Source organism: Eptesicus fuscus, chromosome 1, assembly GCF_027574615.1.
Source record: "Eptesicus fuscus isolate TK198812 chromosome 1, DD_ASM_mEF_20220401, whole genome shotgun sequence".
NCBI lineage: Eukaryota > Metazoa > Chordata > Mammalia > Chiroptera > Vespertilionidae > Eptesicus > Eptesicus fuscus.
In genome coordinates, this window is record NC_072473.1 from 11,432,320 (window position 1) to 11,447,274 (window position 14,955).

At 37.9% G+C, this 14,955-nt stretch overlaps 1 protein-coding gene across 6 annotated transcripts in view; it reads right to left on the minus strand.

The window, feature by feature from the left end:
* The window catches only part of RPS6KA3 (ribosomal protein S6 kinase A3), a 116,080-nt gene that overhangs the window by 23,433 nt on the left and 77,692 nt on the right, over positions 1-14,955 (minus strand). For 5 of the 6 annotated variants that reach the window (XM_054720683.1, XM_054720688.1, XM_008154563.3 and 2 more), the window contains 5 exons: positions 7,057-7,145; positions 6,800-6,864; positions 6,621-6,723; positions 3,989-4,113; positions 1,995-2,120 (listed from right to left, as the gene is read on the minus strand). In XM_054720683.1, coding sequence (XP_054576658.1) covers positions 1,995-2,120; positions 3,989-4,113; positions 6,621-6,723; positions 6,800-6,864; positions 7,057-7,145 — 508 coding nt within the window. The remainder of the gene's footprint in view (positions 1-1,994; positions 2,121-3,988; positions 4,114-6,620; positions 6,724-6,799; positions 6,865-7,056; positions 7,146-14,955) is intronic. The other variant, XM_054720696.1, reaches the window with a different exon arrangement.

The window sequence follows — 14,955 nt, forward strand, 5'->3', positions numbered from 1 at the left end:
CGGGGCCGAGGCAGAGGCGGTTAGGGGCGGTCAGGCCAGGAGGGGAGGGCAGTTGGGGGTGAGAAGGCCAGTGGTGGGGCATTTGGAGGGCGAGCAGGCCAGAAGGCAGAGTGGTTAGTGGCAATAAGGCAGGCAGGCAAGCAATTAGAAGCCAGCGGTCCCGGATTGTGAGAGGGATGTCCCGACTGCCAGTTTAGGCCCAATCCTACAGGGATAAGGCTGGCAAGGGAGGACAGTTGGGGCAAGAGAGTAGGACACCCCCCGAGGGATTCCAGATTGGAGAGGGTGCAGGCCGGGCTGAGGGACACCCCCCCTCCCCCGTGCACGAATTTCATGCACTGGGCCACTAGTCTATAATAATAAAAGTATAATATGCTAATTAGACTAGACGTCCTTCCAGATGAAGCCGAGGCAGGTGGGCAGGGTCTGAGGCAGAGGTGGCAGAGGCCCTGGCAGCCGGGGGCTGAGGCCGAGGCTGCCACTGCAGCGGCGGGGGCCGAACCCCTTGCATAAATTTCATGCATTGGGCCTCTAGTGATATAAAACACATTCGTTTTCATTTTTACATATGAAATCATCCTATATAATAAAAGGCTAATATGCAAATTGACTGAATGGCAGAACAACCGGTTGCAATGACACACACTGACCACCAGGGGGCAGACGCTCAATGCAGGAGCTGCCCCCTCATGGTCAGTGCACTCCCACAGGGGGAGCGCCTCTCAGCCAGAAGTCCTGCGCCTGGCTCACTGGTGGCGAGCTCAGAAGTGGTGGTGGGAGCCTCTCCCACCTCCATGGCAGGTGGACATCCCCCAAGGGGGTCCCTGACTGTGAGAGGGTGCAGGCTGGGCTGAGGGACCCCCCCTCCAGTGCATGAATGTCATGCACCAGGCCTCTAGTACTATATATTTAGATAAATAGATGGGTGGATGGAAGTAATCCCAATTAATGCCACTCTCCCACTAACTAAACAGGAGCTGCCCATACTTACAGACTATTTCTAAACTTGCAGGTAAGTTGAAAGCTTTAGACATTACTTGAATTGCTTGCAATGGGAGAGCAGAGGCTACCATTCCAATAAGTGAAAAGGCAGAGACTTGATTGATATTTTTTCACTTTCAACTAAAGGTTTGCAACTCAAACTTTATCATAGAGCCATGTGTCCTGGTTTTGACTTGGGAAAATCTTGCTGCCTTAGAACACCCGATGAAATTAAAATAGCTAATGATAATAAATTTAATGTTAGTGGTTCTTATTCTTTTACTAGAGGCCCGGTGCACGAAATTCATGCACGGGTAGGGTCAGTAGGCCTGGCTGGCTATCAGGGCCAATCAGGGCTTTCCGGCTGCCAGCTGCTGGCCAGGGCTTTCCTTCATTCCGCACCGCCCCCTGGTGGTCAGCGTATGTCATAGCGAGTGATTGAACTCCCAGTTTTCTGGTCAAACTCCCGAGGGGACACTTTGTATATTAGCCTTTTATATATATATAGATTGGTTCACAGATCCTTTTAACCCTTTGCACTCGCTTGCTTTTTTCTTGATTCCTTTATTCTACTCGGGATTTAATGCTAACCGTGTCGAGTCATACTCGACATCCGAGTGCAAAAGGTTAAATGTGAAGAATGGTATGAATACTGTTGCTAAAAAAATGGAAACATACAACATTTGGTATAAAATCTTGAGGAATTCCCTGACACCTTGACTATAAAATGGGAGGCTTCTGAAAGCAAAAGGGATGCTACAAAAAAATCAGGTCAGTGTAAACTAATACTGCCCCAAGCAAACTGTATGTACGCTACCTTACCTTTTTAGCTCACAGGGGAATCCACTGTAATGGATGGTTCCTTGATAATCACTAGCCAGATATTTGAAGTAACTTTACCTTTTTATAACAAAAGGCACATTTACCAAAGAAGAAGAGCATAATGTTTAACTGGTACTGACATGCATGAATAAAAACTATTAAAGTTGCATTTTAAATCTAAAAACACTAACCTTTACTGCAAACTCCATGTTTGTGGCTTTATGTATACATCTCTTGCAAACGGAGTAGGAGCCAACTCCAATATCTTCTTTCACTTCATATCCATCAGTAAACTGAATACTGTTCCTGTGCAACTGCTACAAACACAATTATAAATTGACAAAGAGTTCTGTACTGACTTTGGTACATTTCATAATAGGGGAATATATTACTCAACATGAATTATTGATGTTAACTATAAATGAATATTAGTAAAAATAAAAACCAATCTTTACATCATTTATTCTTCCACAACTGTATATTTTAGAAGTGTCTACAATAAAATGTGCAGCATGAAATAGAGCTTTTAAAAAAGCTTAAGTTAAATTAAATAAATTAAATATGTACAACAGAAAATGCAGAACTACTTCTTGGGCTGACAGCCTTGCCTGTGACTGAGCACCAAGTACCTTTGCAAACAGGCAGAAGTTTGACACCTGGATTGAACATCTGTATTTTTGTCTCAGATGTACCACTTGTAGGTTGTGTAATCTTGAACTTGTGTTTTCTCAGAGGGTAATGGTGAGGATTAAATAACGTTATTTGAAGGTGATACTTATTATCATCATTTGGACTATCTGTAGCCATACCTTCCTTTCTCCACCCTCAAGTCATAGCTTCAATACAACTTCTGCTAGAGAAGCCATTCATGGGTTAAGGACTAATAACATGAAGGATGATGAACAGTAAATTACCGGTCCCATAAACACACTGAAGGAAGTTCTGCTGCCCTGAGCTATAGTGATGGATCCTCCCACCCCCATGCCTATGAGTTTCATATAAGTTAAAAGTTGAATTCTATAGAATATGTTTGCAATTTCTATGTTAGGTACAGAAGTTATCTCTTTAAAACTTGCCATACACCACATGGTTGTCACAGTAAAAGAGACAGACTATTTTAACAGGAACTTTGTTCAAAAACCACTATTTAAATTGGTTTTCTAGAAAGTGGAGAAAGCAACATGACTGACTCATAAAATAAACTTTAGAGCAAAAGCAACTTAATTATCAAGCAAATTCAAGCACTAATTACATCCTCAAAACAATTCCCTCTACGACTATGAAGTTGAATTAAATTTATCTTTCCACGATACTAGAATAAGAAGAAATAAATCTAATGTTTTGTACTTGTGTCCTCTAATAACATTTAATAGTTCAATCTCCTGTTACAAACACACCTACATATCTAGAAACCTGCTTCTGTGGTTTTTACATTTTTCTCCAGCTCTGATAATCATATGGGATAATGAGATAGGAGGCACCCTAAGACAGTACCCATAACCATTTCTGCATAATGACAATGGGGGCTCCAAAAGAACAAGGACACAAAACTCAGCAGACTTAAGATTTAAGTTCATTTTTATTTCTTAAATGTTTCTATGACAGAGGTTGGCAAACTATGGCCTGTGGGCCAAATCTGGTTCACTATTAGTTTTTCTAAATAAAGTTTTATTGGAACACAGAGATGCGCATTCATTTTTGTATTGTCGATGGCTGCTTTTGTGCTGCAATGGCAGAGCTGAGTAGTTACAACAGAGATCATATAGTCTACAAAGCCTCAAGTATTTATCATCTGGCCCTTTACAGAAAAAGTCTGCTGACCCCTCTTCTAGGGCAATCAGGGAACCAGGAGACCTCAGTTCATCATAGCTGACCTGATAGAGGCAGAGGTTGAAACAAACTAGGCCTGATAAACATTTTGAGGCACAGGATAGGGGAGAGACAAGATGGTGATATTTATCTCAACTCTCTTAGAATTCTACTTTCAAGTCAGACAAGTATTCAGGATTCTGGTGCGTGCAACCTTTTCAAAGGCATATGAAAGAAACTTCTAAGAGTAACGTCAATATTATAAAATGTATTTTAAGCTGCTCACTTAAGTCAGCAGATAAAATCTAATCTAATTATTCATACAATGAACTATATCTTACATTTCAAACTTAAAATTACTTAGACATTCACTCACCTGAACAATTGAATGCACACCAACTGTCTGCATAGCTTGGCTTTCGTCATCTGAGGTAATAGCAACAAAACTAAAACCCCGAAAAAGCTGATGTGCATTAGCACTAGGTGGAATGCCAGGTGAATCTGAAAAGAATAATAAATTACCAAGAAGGTGATTACTTTGAAAGGCAATTAAGGGAAGAATTGTCCACATTATAACCTTTCGCACTTTCTCTGGAATTCTACATCTCAGGCACCTAGTACTTTCAGGATAACCCAGGGAGGCACTGTACCACATCTACCTTGATGGCTTATTGCCATCATAACTCTAATATCATATTCCCACAGAGTCCAGAAAGTAGCTAATTCATTTAAGAATATAATAAATCGATGAATTACTGGGCTAATGCTATTCTAAATTAGCACTATCCCATAGAATTGCCTGCAGTGATGAACATTTTCTTTATCTGTGCTGTCCAAAATGGTAGCCACTAGCCACATGCAGCTACTGAGCATCTGAAATGTGGTTACAAAAATTGTAATTTTAATTAACTTAAGTTTAAATAACCACATATGGGTATTGGTTACCATATTGGATGGTGCAGCCCTAAATGGTAACCTACCAATACTATGGCTCCTGGTTAGGGGGGATGCAAGGGTGACCTACAGATAATTTAGGAGAAAAGAATTCATTTCAGTGGTCTCAATGCATAATGTTAGAATCTAAAAATCTAAACTATAAGTTAAAAATTATTATATATATTTAAGGATCAAAAGTAATTTCTAGGATAATCATGGTATGCAATCCTTAAAATATATTTATGACACAACATGTATTGCTTTCAAATTATTTATTGGAATCTACTGGCATTAATAAAAGTAGAAAAACGCTTTTACAGTATAGCTAGTGTTCATTTTAAAGACACAAGTATAAACACACAATTAAGCATACTAATATTTATAAACATACTCTAAAGGTTAAGGGGAAGCAAAAAATAAATACGTAAATCTACTTAAACATCAGTTCTGTATAAAGGTCTTTTTGAACATCAGCTTGATATTCTCAGCAATATATATTGTTTAGTGAATTTTAAACCAATTATTATACTGAAGACTTTTGCTAAGATAACCTATCTGGGCAGAATCCAATATAAAACTGCTCTATTCTGAGATTTTTTTCTCTACCAGGACAAATTGTATTGAGAAAGCAAAGTAAAAGACCACTACATATCAACTCTATGCATATCACTATCCATGTATTTGCTAAAATTTTGTTCATACATTAATCCAAATTTCTAAGACAGTTTTGTAAAAAGAATAAACACCCATCAATGCTCAATGTAGATTGTGAAGATTTTGTCTGGAAAGCTTTATAGCAAGGTTTGAGTGATGTACTAGTATTCTATGGAAAATATATGTAAGTACACTTTCTATTTATTTACTTGTCAATGATAAACCTGGGGTCCAGTACAACTAAATTAGAGAGTATTAGAGTGCAAAACACATCATTATATATAAACATATGCTAATTAATGAAATACAGATGATCATTTCTAAGATTATTTCTATAATAAAGCATGATTCAGGATATGATTCATTTTGAAGTTATCAATCCTCATATAAAGTTTAAGCTATGTTTGGGATTTGAACTTTACAAGTACTTCCAGACTATCACCTAATATTAGAATTTTATTTTATTTAAAAAAAATTTTTTTAAAAAATATATATTTTATTGATTTTTTTACAGAGAGGAAGGGAGAGGGATAGAGAGTTAGAAACATCGATCAGCTGCCTCCTGCACACCCCCCACTGGGGATGTGCCCACAACCAAGGTTCATGCCCTTGACTGGAATCGAACCTGGGACCCTTTAGTCCGCAGGCCGATGCTCTATCCACTGAGCCAAACTGGTTAGGGCTAATATTAGAATTTTAAAGAGAACTATTTATACTAAAGAGTAGTTCATATAAAAATAGCTATAAGTAAATAAACACACAAATAGTTTTTCCATATAAATAGAATCAAAGTTTAAGGCACAATATAATTTGCTACAAGATTTCACAAGGATCTTAACTGCTTTAAAATGCTGTAAAGGATTTCCTAATTATTTAGTTACTAGAGGCCTGATGCACGAAATTGGTGCAAGAGTAGGCCTTCCTTCCCCCTCTACCGGCACTGGCTTCCCTCTGGCACCCGGGACCTGGGCTTCCCTCATACCCCTGGCTTCATCCGGTAGGCTGTGGAGAAGGACATCTGGTCTAATTAGCATATTACGCTTTTATTATTATAGATTGTGGCAAGGCTGGGATATGAATGTGAGACATGAGGATAGCATAAAAATTAAACTGGAAAAGTTTTTCTGATTGAACAAGAAAAACATTATTGCCTGACCAGTGTGGCTCAGTGGTTGAGCATTGACTTATGCACCAGGAGGTTTCCAGTTCGACTCTGGTTAGTGTACATGCTTGGATTGCTGGCTCAATCCCCAGTAGGAGGTGTGCAGGAGGTAGCCAATCAATGATGTTTCTCTCTCATCAATGTTTCTATCTCTCTATCCTCTCCCTACCCCTCTCTCTAAAAATCAATAAAAACATATTCTAAACAAATTAAAAATATAGTGTCTTATATTTGGGTTTTCATGTTTTCTTCTTACCTTTGGGAGTTTTTGCAGTAAACTCAGGATCAAAATAGAACGTATCTTCAGGCCTGCCAGTTGCAGGTTTAAAAGGTGGATGAATTTCTCTTCTGTATAGTTTCTGAAGGAAAAAAGAGAGACTTAGACACGTGTTAATTATAAAAAATAATTCAAGTAAGTTTTCATTCTATACTTACGTTCCAATCTATTGTTGAGAAAAATAAATGTCTTTTAATTTCTTCCACTCCATCTGGTCCTGCACCTATCAAAAATTAACCAGTTTTTATTAAATGGTAATTTTATTTCAAGGAGGAATATATATTACTTATTTAGTCTTCACTTTCAATATTTGTCCTAATAGTTCATAATCCCACAACAACAAAAAATATCAGCCTCCCCTTCCCCCAAACCAAATCCCAACAAACACACAAAAGAAACAAAAGAAAAGTTTTACCTAATCTGTTTGCAGGATTTCGTTTGAAAAGCATTCGTAAAAGACTCTGGGCTTCAGGACTCAAAAACTGTGGCATCCCAAGTTTAGCTCTAAATAATAAATCCACATAATAACATTTTATTTTTTGGAGGTATCTATATTTTATTTTTAAAATTAAAAATTTTAAGATAATTGTGGATTCATACTCAGTTGTAAGAAACAATATAGAGAGAGAGATCATGTGTACCCTTTACCAAGTTTTCCCTAAGGGTAACATCTTACAAAACTATAGTATACTCTCATAACTAGGATATTGACATTGATACAATCCACTGATCTCATTCAGATATCTCCAGTTTTAATTGCATTGTGTGTGTGTGTGTGTGTGTGTGTGTGTGTTTAGTTCTATCACAAATAAAGTGTCTTATATCCACCACTACAGTAAAAATACTGACCAGTTCATCACCACCAGGATCCCTCATGTTGCACCTTCATAACTGCACCCACATTCCTCCCTCCCGAATTCCTAACTACTGGAAACCACTAAGCTATTCTCCATTTCTATAATTTTGTCATTTTAAGAATGTTATGTAAATGGGATCTTATAGTAGGTAAGCTTTATTTTTTACTCAGCATGAATTCCCTTCAGATGTATCCAAGTTATTGTGTATACTGATAGTTCATTCCTTTTTATTGCTAAGTAATAGTATTCCATAGCATGGATGTACCACATTTTGCTTATCTATTTACCTGTTAAAGCATGCCTGGATTGTGTCTAGTTTTGGGCTACTATAAAGTTGCTAAGAACATTTGTGTATAAAGTTTTTGTGTGAACACATAATAATTTTAGTCCATAATGCCCTAATGAACTTTTTCATTTTTCAGAATTTTACAAAAAGCACTATTGTGAGAGTAAGATCATCTGAGTCCTAGTTCTGGCTCTTTTCTAAGAACTTTGTGACCTTGGGAAAGCCAATCCCCTTGGGTCTGTTACCACTTCTTCATAAGCAAGCAGATGGGACATTAGATCAATGGTTTTCAAACTGTACCCTTGAAACCCTTTTTCAAAAGGAATTTAAGAAATCCAATATTTAAAACTGCTAAAAGAACATGTGCTTCTTACGTTTATTTTTCTCTCTCATTCCCTTTAATAGCCATGCAGGGAAGAGGAGCTGGTGGGAAAGGGGTTTGTGGAATATCTGAGTTTGTAGCACACAGTCTGAAAACCACTGGCCTGGATGAGCTTGAAGGTCTGTTTCAACTCTAATATATAATTTTATTCTTTTCTCCAGCCTACAAATTATGGAAACCAATGATCCTATAAGTATGAAAATACTAACAGTTGGAGAAAATGGCTAGCAGAGAAATTTCTATTTCAGAAATAGATCCATTTATTATTCAGCTACTATGAGCTACTATGTGCTAGACACTGCTTAGTGCTGAGGGTACAGAGATAAAGACAGCCTCTGATGGGTAGTTACTCGTGTTTTTTTTTTTTTGTTTGTTTTTTTACAGAGAGGAAGGGAAAGAGATAGAGAGTTAGAAACATCGATGAGAGAGAAACATCGATCAGCTGCCTCCTGCACACCTCCTACTGGGGATGTGCCCGCAACCCAGGTACATGCCCTTGACCGGAATTGAACCTGGGACCTTTCAGTCCGCAGGCCGACGCTCTATCCACTGAGCCAAACTGATTAGGGCACTCGTTATTTTTGATGCCCAAATTGTCCTTATTCTGATCACTAACATAAAAACCCAAGTCATTGGACACAACCCCCAATGAAAGGGAAAATGGATATAGATAATCCTGGTAATTTTAAGCGACAAATCCAGAAGGACATATGGAAAGAATGCTAAGGGAACAGTAGGGAATATCGAACTTAGCACATGAGATTGTGAAAGGTCTTCAAGGCAATTTAAAAGTTGAGAATTTATTCATTTGGCTAGTGTTTCTCCAACATTTTACTGAATAGCATTAATCTCTCTAGATAGTTAACAACAAAACATTTTCATGATCCAATGAGTTTGTGGAATGCTATCTATTATACCCCCTTGCTGAAACCATAGAATTTAATACATTACATATAAAAGGCTGAGACATCTAGAGTAAAAAAAAAATCAGTATTTTTCTAAACATTTGTTTCTAACAACTCTTTCTCAGAGAATATGCATTAACATATTATAGAGTTAGGGTTTTGTTGAACAAATCTGGGGAAACATTTCCATATTAGGTAATATGGATACAGCAGTGGTCTTTAAACAGTGGACCAACATGACCAGATTTATTTTCAAGAAGGTAACTCCAAGGGTAGTATAAAGTTATCTGGAGTGGGAAGCACTGGTAGGTAATAGACATTCTATTTAGGAGCTTTGGCCCAATAGTGTGGGTGGGAGATCACCATGGTCTGAAAACTGTAAGCAGTTCAATGCAAAGCAAAGGCTAAGACACAAAAATATTCCTGACAGCAAATTTGATGAATACCTGCATATGCAAGAAAGGAATAAAAAATGATTTCCAGGTTTCTGGCTGCATGGAAATGCTACTAATTGGGACTACAAGAGGAAAAGTACAGCAAATAGAGATAAAAATGTTAAGTCATGCATGTCATATATTTTGGGAGAACTAGGCAAGGAAATAAATTAAAATTTTGGTCTGGTGTCTGGTAAGTTAAGGTAAGAAAGTGTGATTTGGGAGTAATTAAAATGCTGAAAGTAGTTATAAGGAAAGACAGGAAAGTGAGCACACAGAGGGGCAAAAAAGCGTATTAGAGATGAAACCCTGGGTAACAAGAACATTTAAAAGTGATCAGAATAAGGACAATTTGGGCATCAAAAATAACGAATGCAATTGGCTGAATCACACTGATTATTAAATCCCACAAGTTCATTATAGGGAAAAAGGCAAAACTAACATAAAAACCCAAGTCATTGGACACAACCCCCAATGAAAGTAATTAGGGCTCTCACAATTGGAAATAATTAAGAAAATTAAACATTTATTCTGCCTTTTTTCTTTGAGCCTTATTTAAAGGTAACTAAATAGCCATAGTCGAAGAGGGAAAGTTCATTGTTTCAAAAAAACAAAACAAAACAAAAAAAACCCAAAACACAACAACCACCCAACTAATAAAGAATAATAGTAATAGAAAACCACTATTTCGAATCCCTAGTAAAATAATTGTTTCAAGTAATGATTATCAATAGATGAAACCTACAGATGAAAGCATGACAGGGAACTTTACAACGGAGGAATCAGTTGTATCCACGGGAACTAATCGTTTAAAGTGGAACAACCAGATGTTGTAAGCCTCTTGATGTGATGCAAAAGCATGAGCTAGGAAATAACCTTGCCAAAAAAGTTTAACCAGAAAACAGGATAAAGGAACAATTTAAATGGTATCACAAGGAGAATAAAGATATTTGCATGCTCCTACAAAAAGACTTAATTGTTATGTTACCATGGTAGCAAGAGAGCCACCAGAACTGGTTTAAATCCATTCAATTGATGAAGGACAACTTGCCCAGGTGTACAGAATTGTTGTTGTTTTTGCAAACCAACCAATGGCTCTCTGTGAAAATTAGTTAAACAAGAATGGGCTGTCTCCACTAACCACACCTGAATCAACTGATCAACAATAGTTCCACCCAAGTAACCACATTCTTACAGATGATGTCAATCCACTTGTGGCCCTAAAAAGCTGCCATGTCTTGAACTCCACCCTTCCCTAAAACCATATAAAGGAACAGTGGTCTGCTCTCCTTGGAGAGACTCTACTGAACCAGCATTGCCTTTTGTTTCAGATATTGAGAGTAGTCTTATCTTTTCACAAGATAAAATTAGAAAAAAGAATTCTAAACTGACTGACTTGGTTTCTACAAGTAAGTGTCAAGCGGGGGGGGGGGGGGGGAACAGGAGTAGAATGTTCTAGATGAACAGAAGCTTAAGAAATACAACCAAATGAAATGAGCAGACTTAATTTGGGACTATAAAAACACTGTTTTGGAGACTATCTGAAAAATCTGGTTAAACATTGGTATTAGATGATACCCAAGCATTATTACTACTTTTGTTAGATATGGTTCTGTAAGAAAACATCCATACTTTTTAGTGATACAAACTGAAGTAGGTGAGAAATGACATGTTTAGAATGCTTAAAATATTTCAGTAAATTAGAAAAAAAGGAATATTTGAAACAAATGTCACAAAATCTTGATGACTGTTGAATCTGGGTGACTGATATATGTGTGTTCACTGTATTATTCTATTTTTGCAAATTTATGTTTGAAAATTTTCATAATTAAAAAGAGAAAGGCAGGCAGAGAAAAACTGGTAAAATGGCTCCTGCCCTTGCCCCCACACTTCAAGAGTACCCTGGTTTATTATCCCTATTCCTCCTATTAATATCTTAAATTATATTTATTTGTTTAAATATTAATTCCTGTCTGCCCCAGTAGAATGCAAACTGTTTGACCACAGAAGATCTTGTCAGTCTTGTTCACACTGCATCCTAAGTATCTGTAGAAAGACCTCAATCATCTGTTGAATGAATTGTGTGAACTCATGGTAAAAAGTCACCTTTCTAATAATCTGCCACTGGATTAAGCAACTAGACCACTCATGACAATAGTGAGAGAAGTTTTAATAGAGTGGTGGGAAGGAATGACAAACAGACTACAAAATAAAAGCAGCTCAAAAATGCTAAAAGAAAGACCACTCTTTAAAGAGGCTTGTGTTGAAACGATGCAGGAAGATGGTGCAGAAACTTGGAAGGCAAGGCAGGTCAAAAAAGTTGTTTCTCTTTTCCAACACTAGAGTGTGTTTGTTAGCTTAAAGAAAAGGGCCAGAGTAGATGGGAGTGATGAAGGTTCAGTGAACATTTATTTATACAGCAAACATTTTAAACCCCTTTTTTTATTGTGAAGAAAAACATAAAGTACAAAACAATCCAACCCAGAATACACAGCTCAATGATTTACCACAAAGTGAATAGTCATCTGACTAAGAAATGTAACATTGCCAGAACCCCTCATCCAATGTAACCACTTTCCTTATTTTGCCTCAGGCTCTTGTGATCTAAATGTAGACCCTAAAATCTAGGCTTTAGTTTGTCTGTTTTTAAAACTTTATAATAGCATTCATTCTTTTGTGTCTGAACTGCCTTTGCTCAACATTCTTATGAGATTTACCCAAGTTGTTGCATATAACTGTGGTTTGTTCATTTTCTTTGCTATATGGCACATTACACCCATGGGCTAAAGGCCTCAGCCTGTTTTTATATGGCTTTCAAGCTAGAAATGGTTTTTTTACATGTTTTAAGTATTGGAAACAAAAAAATAAACATTAAGAATATGTGACAGAGACTCTGTCTGGCTTGAAAAGCCTAAAATATTTACAGGTAGTATGTCAACCCCTGCTGTATTCCATTATATGTATACTAGAGGTCCACTGCACGAAATTCGTGCACGGGGTGGGGGGTCCCTCAGCCCGGCCTCTACCCTCTCCAATCCAGGACCCCTCGAGGGACATCCCTCTCACAATCTGGGACCGCTGGCTCCTAACTGCTCGCCTGCCTGATCGCCTCTAACCCCTCTGTCTGCCTGCCTGATTGCCCCTAACTGCTCCCCTGCTGGCCTGATCGCCCCTAACTGCCTCTGCCTCAGCCCCTGCACCCGGTACCCAGGCTTCCCTCCTCTGGCCGGCCACAGGCACCTGGGACCCAGGCCAGCTTCACCCAGGTGGGCCGCAGGCACCTGGGACCCCAGGTGGCTTCGCCCGGGCCCGGCTTTGTCAGGAAGGATACCTGGAAGGTCGTCTGGAAGACATCTGGTTTAATTAGCATATTACCCTTTTATTAGTATAGATACCACTAGCGTTCCCGTTGCAGGAAGAATCCTGCAATAGGGTTTCCTGCTGCACTCTACCCCACCCCGCCTTCTCCGCCAGCCCGCCTGCTTTTCTCCTTTCTCCCCCGGCCCTGCCTGGGCTCTCCATCTCCCCCGCCCCGCCTTTTCCACCAGCCTGCCCGCTCTCCTTCCTTCTCCCCCGGCCCCGCCTCTGCTCCTCCCTTCTCCTCCCCCTGGCTTGCTTGCTTCTCGGAAGCTTTGCTATGACAAATAATGCTGTTATGAACATCTTTGTACTTGTTTTTGATGTGCAAGTACCTTGATGCACATAAACTGGTGCACGCCTAAAAGTGGAATTATTGGATGAAGATATATGATTTCAGAAGATACTGCCAAAAACTGCTTTCCAAAGTGGTTATAAAAGTATTTACATTCCTTCCAGCTATGCATAAAAGTTACCACTGCTCCATATCCTGTCAGCACTTTGTACTGTCAGCCTTTTTACTGTTAGTCATTCTGGTGGGTATGTGGTTATAGCTTGTTGTGGCTTTAACTTGCATTTTCTGATTAATGAGGGTAAGCATCTTTTCATAAGTTTATTGGCCAATGAAGTCCCTATGTTCTGTACCCATGTTTCTATTAGGCTGTCTTTTTCTTATTGATCGACTGGAGCTCTTGATATATTCTGGATATAAGCCCTTTGTTGGTTATATGTGTCACAATTTTCTTCTCTACTCTTTTGTAATGGAATCTTTTGATGAGAAAAAGTTATTGATTTTAATGTAATAATCATATTTCAATCTTTTCTTTTATAACTAGTGCTTTTTGTGTTTGAAGACTACTCTTCCTACCCCTAAGATCATGAAAATATTCTTCCATACACTTCTAGAATATTTTTTGCCTTTTTACATAAGCAAGTATGTATGTATATACATATACACACATATACATATAGGTATGTAATATACTTGGAAATGATTTTTGTGTTTGGTGTGAGATAGGGGTTGTTTTATTTATTTTTTTACACAAACACCAATTTTTCCAGTATGATTTATTTTAAAAATGCTGTTCTTTCTCTACTGCTCTGCAATTTCCAATGGTTGCAAATCAAGTGTCCATATATGTATAGGTTTTTTACTGGGTTCTCTATTCTACTGCGTAAGTCTATTTTCTATACTTGTTTCAATGGCATATTTTCTAATTACAGTTACAGTAAAACTTGACACTTGGTAAAGCAAGTCTCCCTATCTTGAACTTCTTCAGAGTGTTTTAGTTATTTTTGGTCCTTTGCATTATCTTATTAGAATCAAGTTCCACATAAAAAACTTGTTAGGACCTAAATTTGATTTGCATTCAAACTATAGTTATGCTGTCCAATATGGTAGCTACTAGCCACAGACAGCCAGTGAACACTTGAAATGTGGCTAGCCCAATTGTAAGTGTAAAATGCAAATTGAGTTTCAAATAACTATGAAAAAAATACATATATTTTTAATGTTGATTTACATGTTGAAATATTAATGTATTGGATATACTGGGTCAAATAAAATATATTACAGTCATGCACTGTGTTTTTGAAAACTGTGTCATTAGTGATTTTGGCATTGTGCAGACACCACAGACTGCACTTACACAAACCTAGGTATATGTAGCATAGCTTACGACACACCTAGGATCTATGGTATAGCCCAGTGGTCAGCAAACTCATTAGTCAACAGAGCCAAATATCAACAGTACAACGACTGAAATTTCTTTTGAGAGCCAAATTTTTTAAACTTAAACTATATAGGTAGGTGCATTGTTATTAACTTAATTAGGGTACTCCTAAGCTGGCCTTTGCTAAAAACGTCCTCAATCTGATTGCCGACCACTGGTATAGCCTATTGCTCCAAGGGTACAAACCTATACAGCATATTACTCTACTGAATATTGTAGGCAATTATAACACAATGGTAAATACAGTGTACATAATTATATGTGCTCTACTTTTATATGATTGGCAGGCAGCACAGTAAATTTGTTTACACCAGCATCACCACAAACACCTGCGTAATGTGTCACAACCACAATACAGTG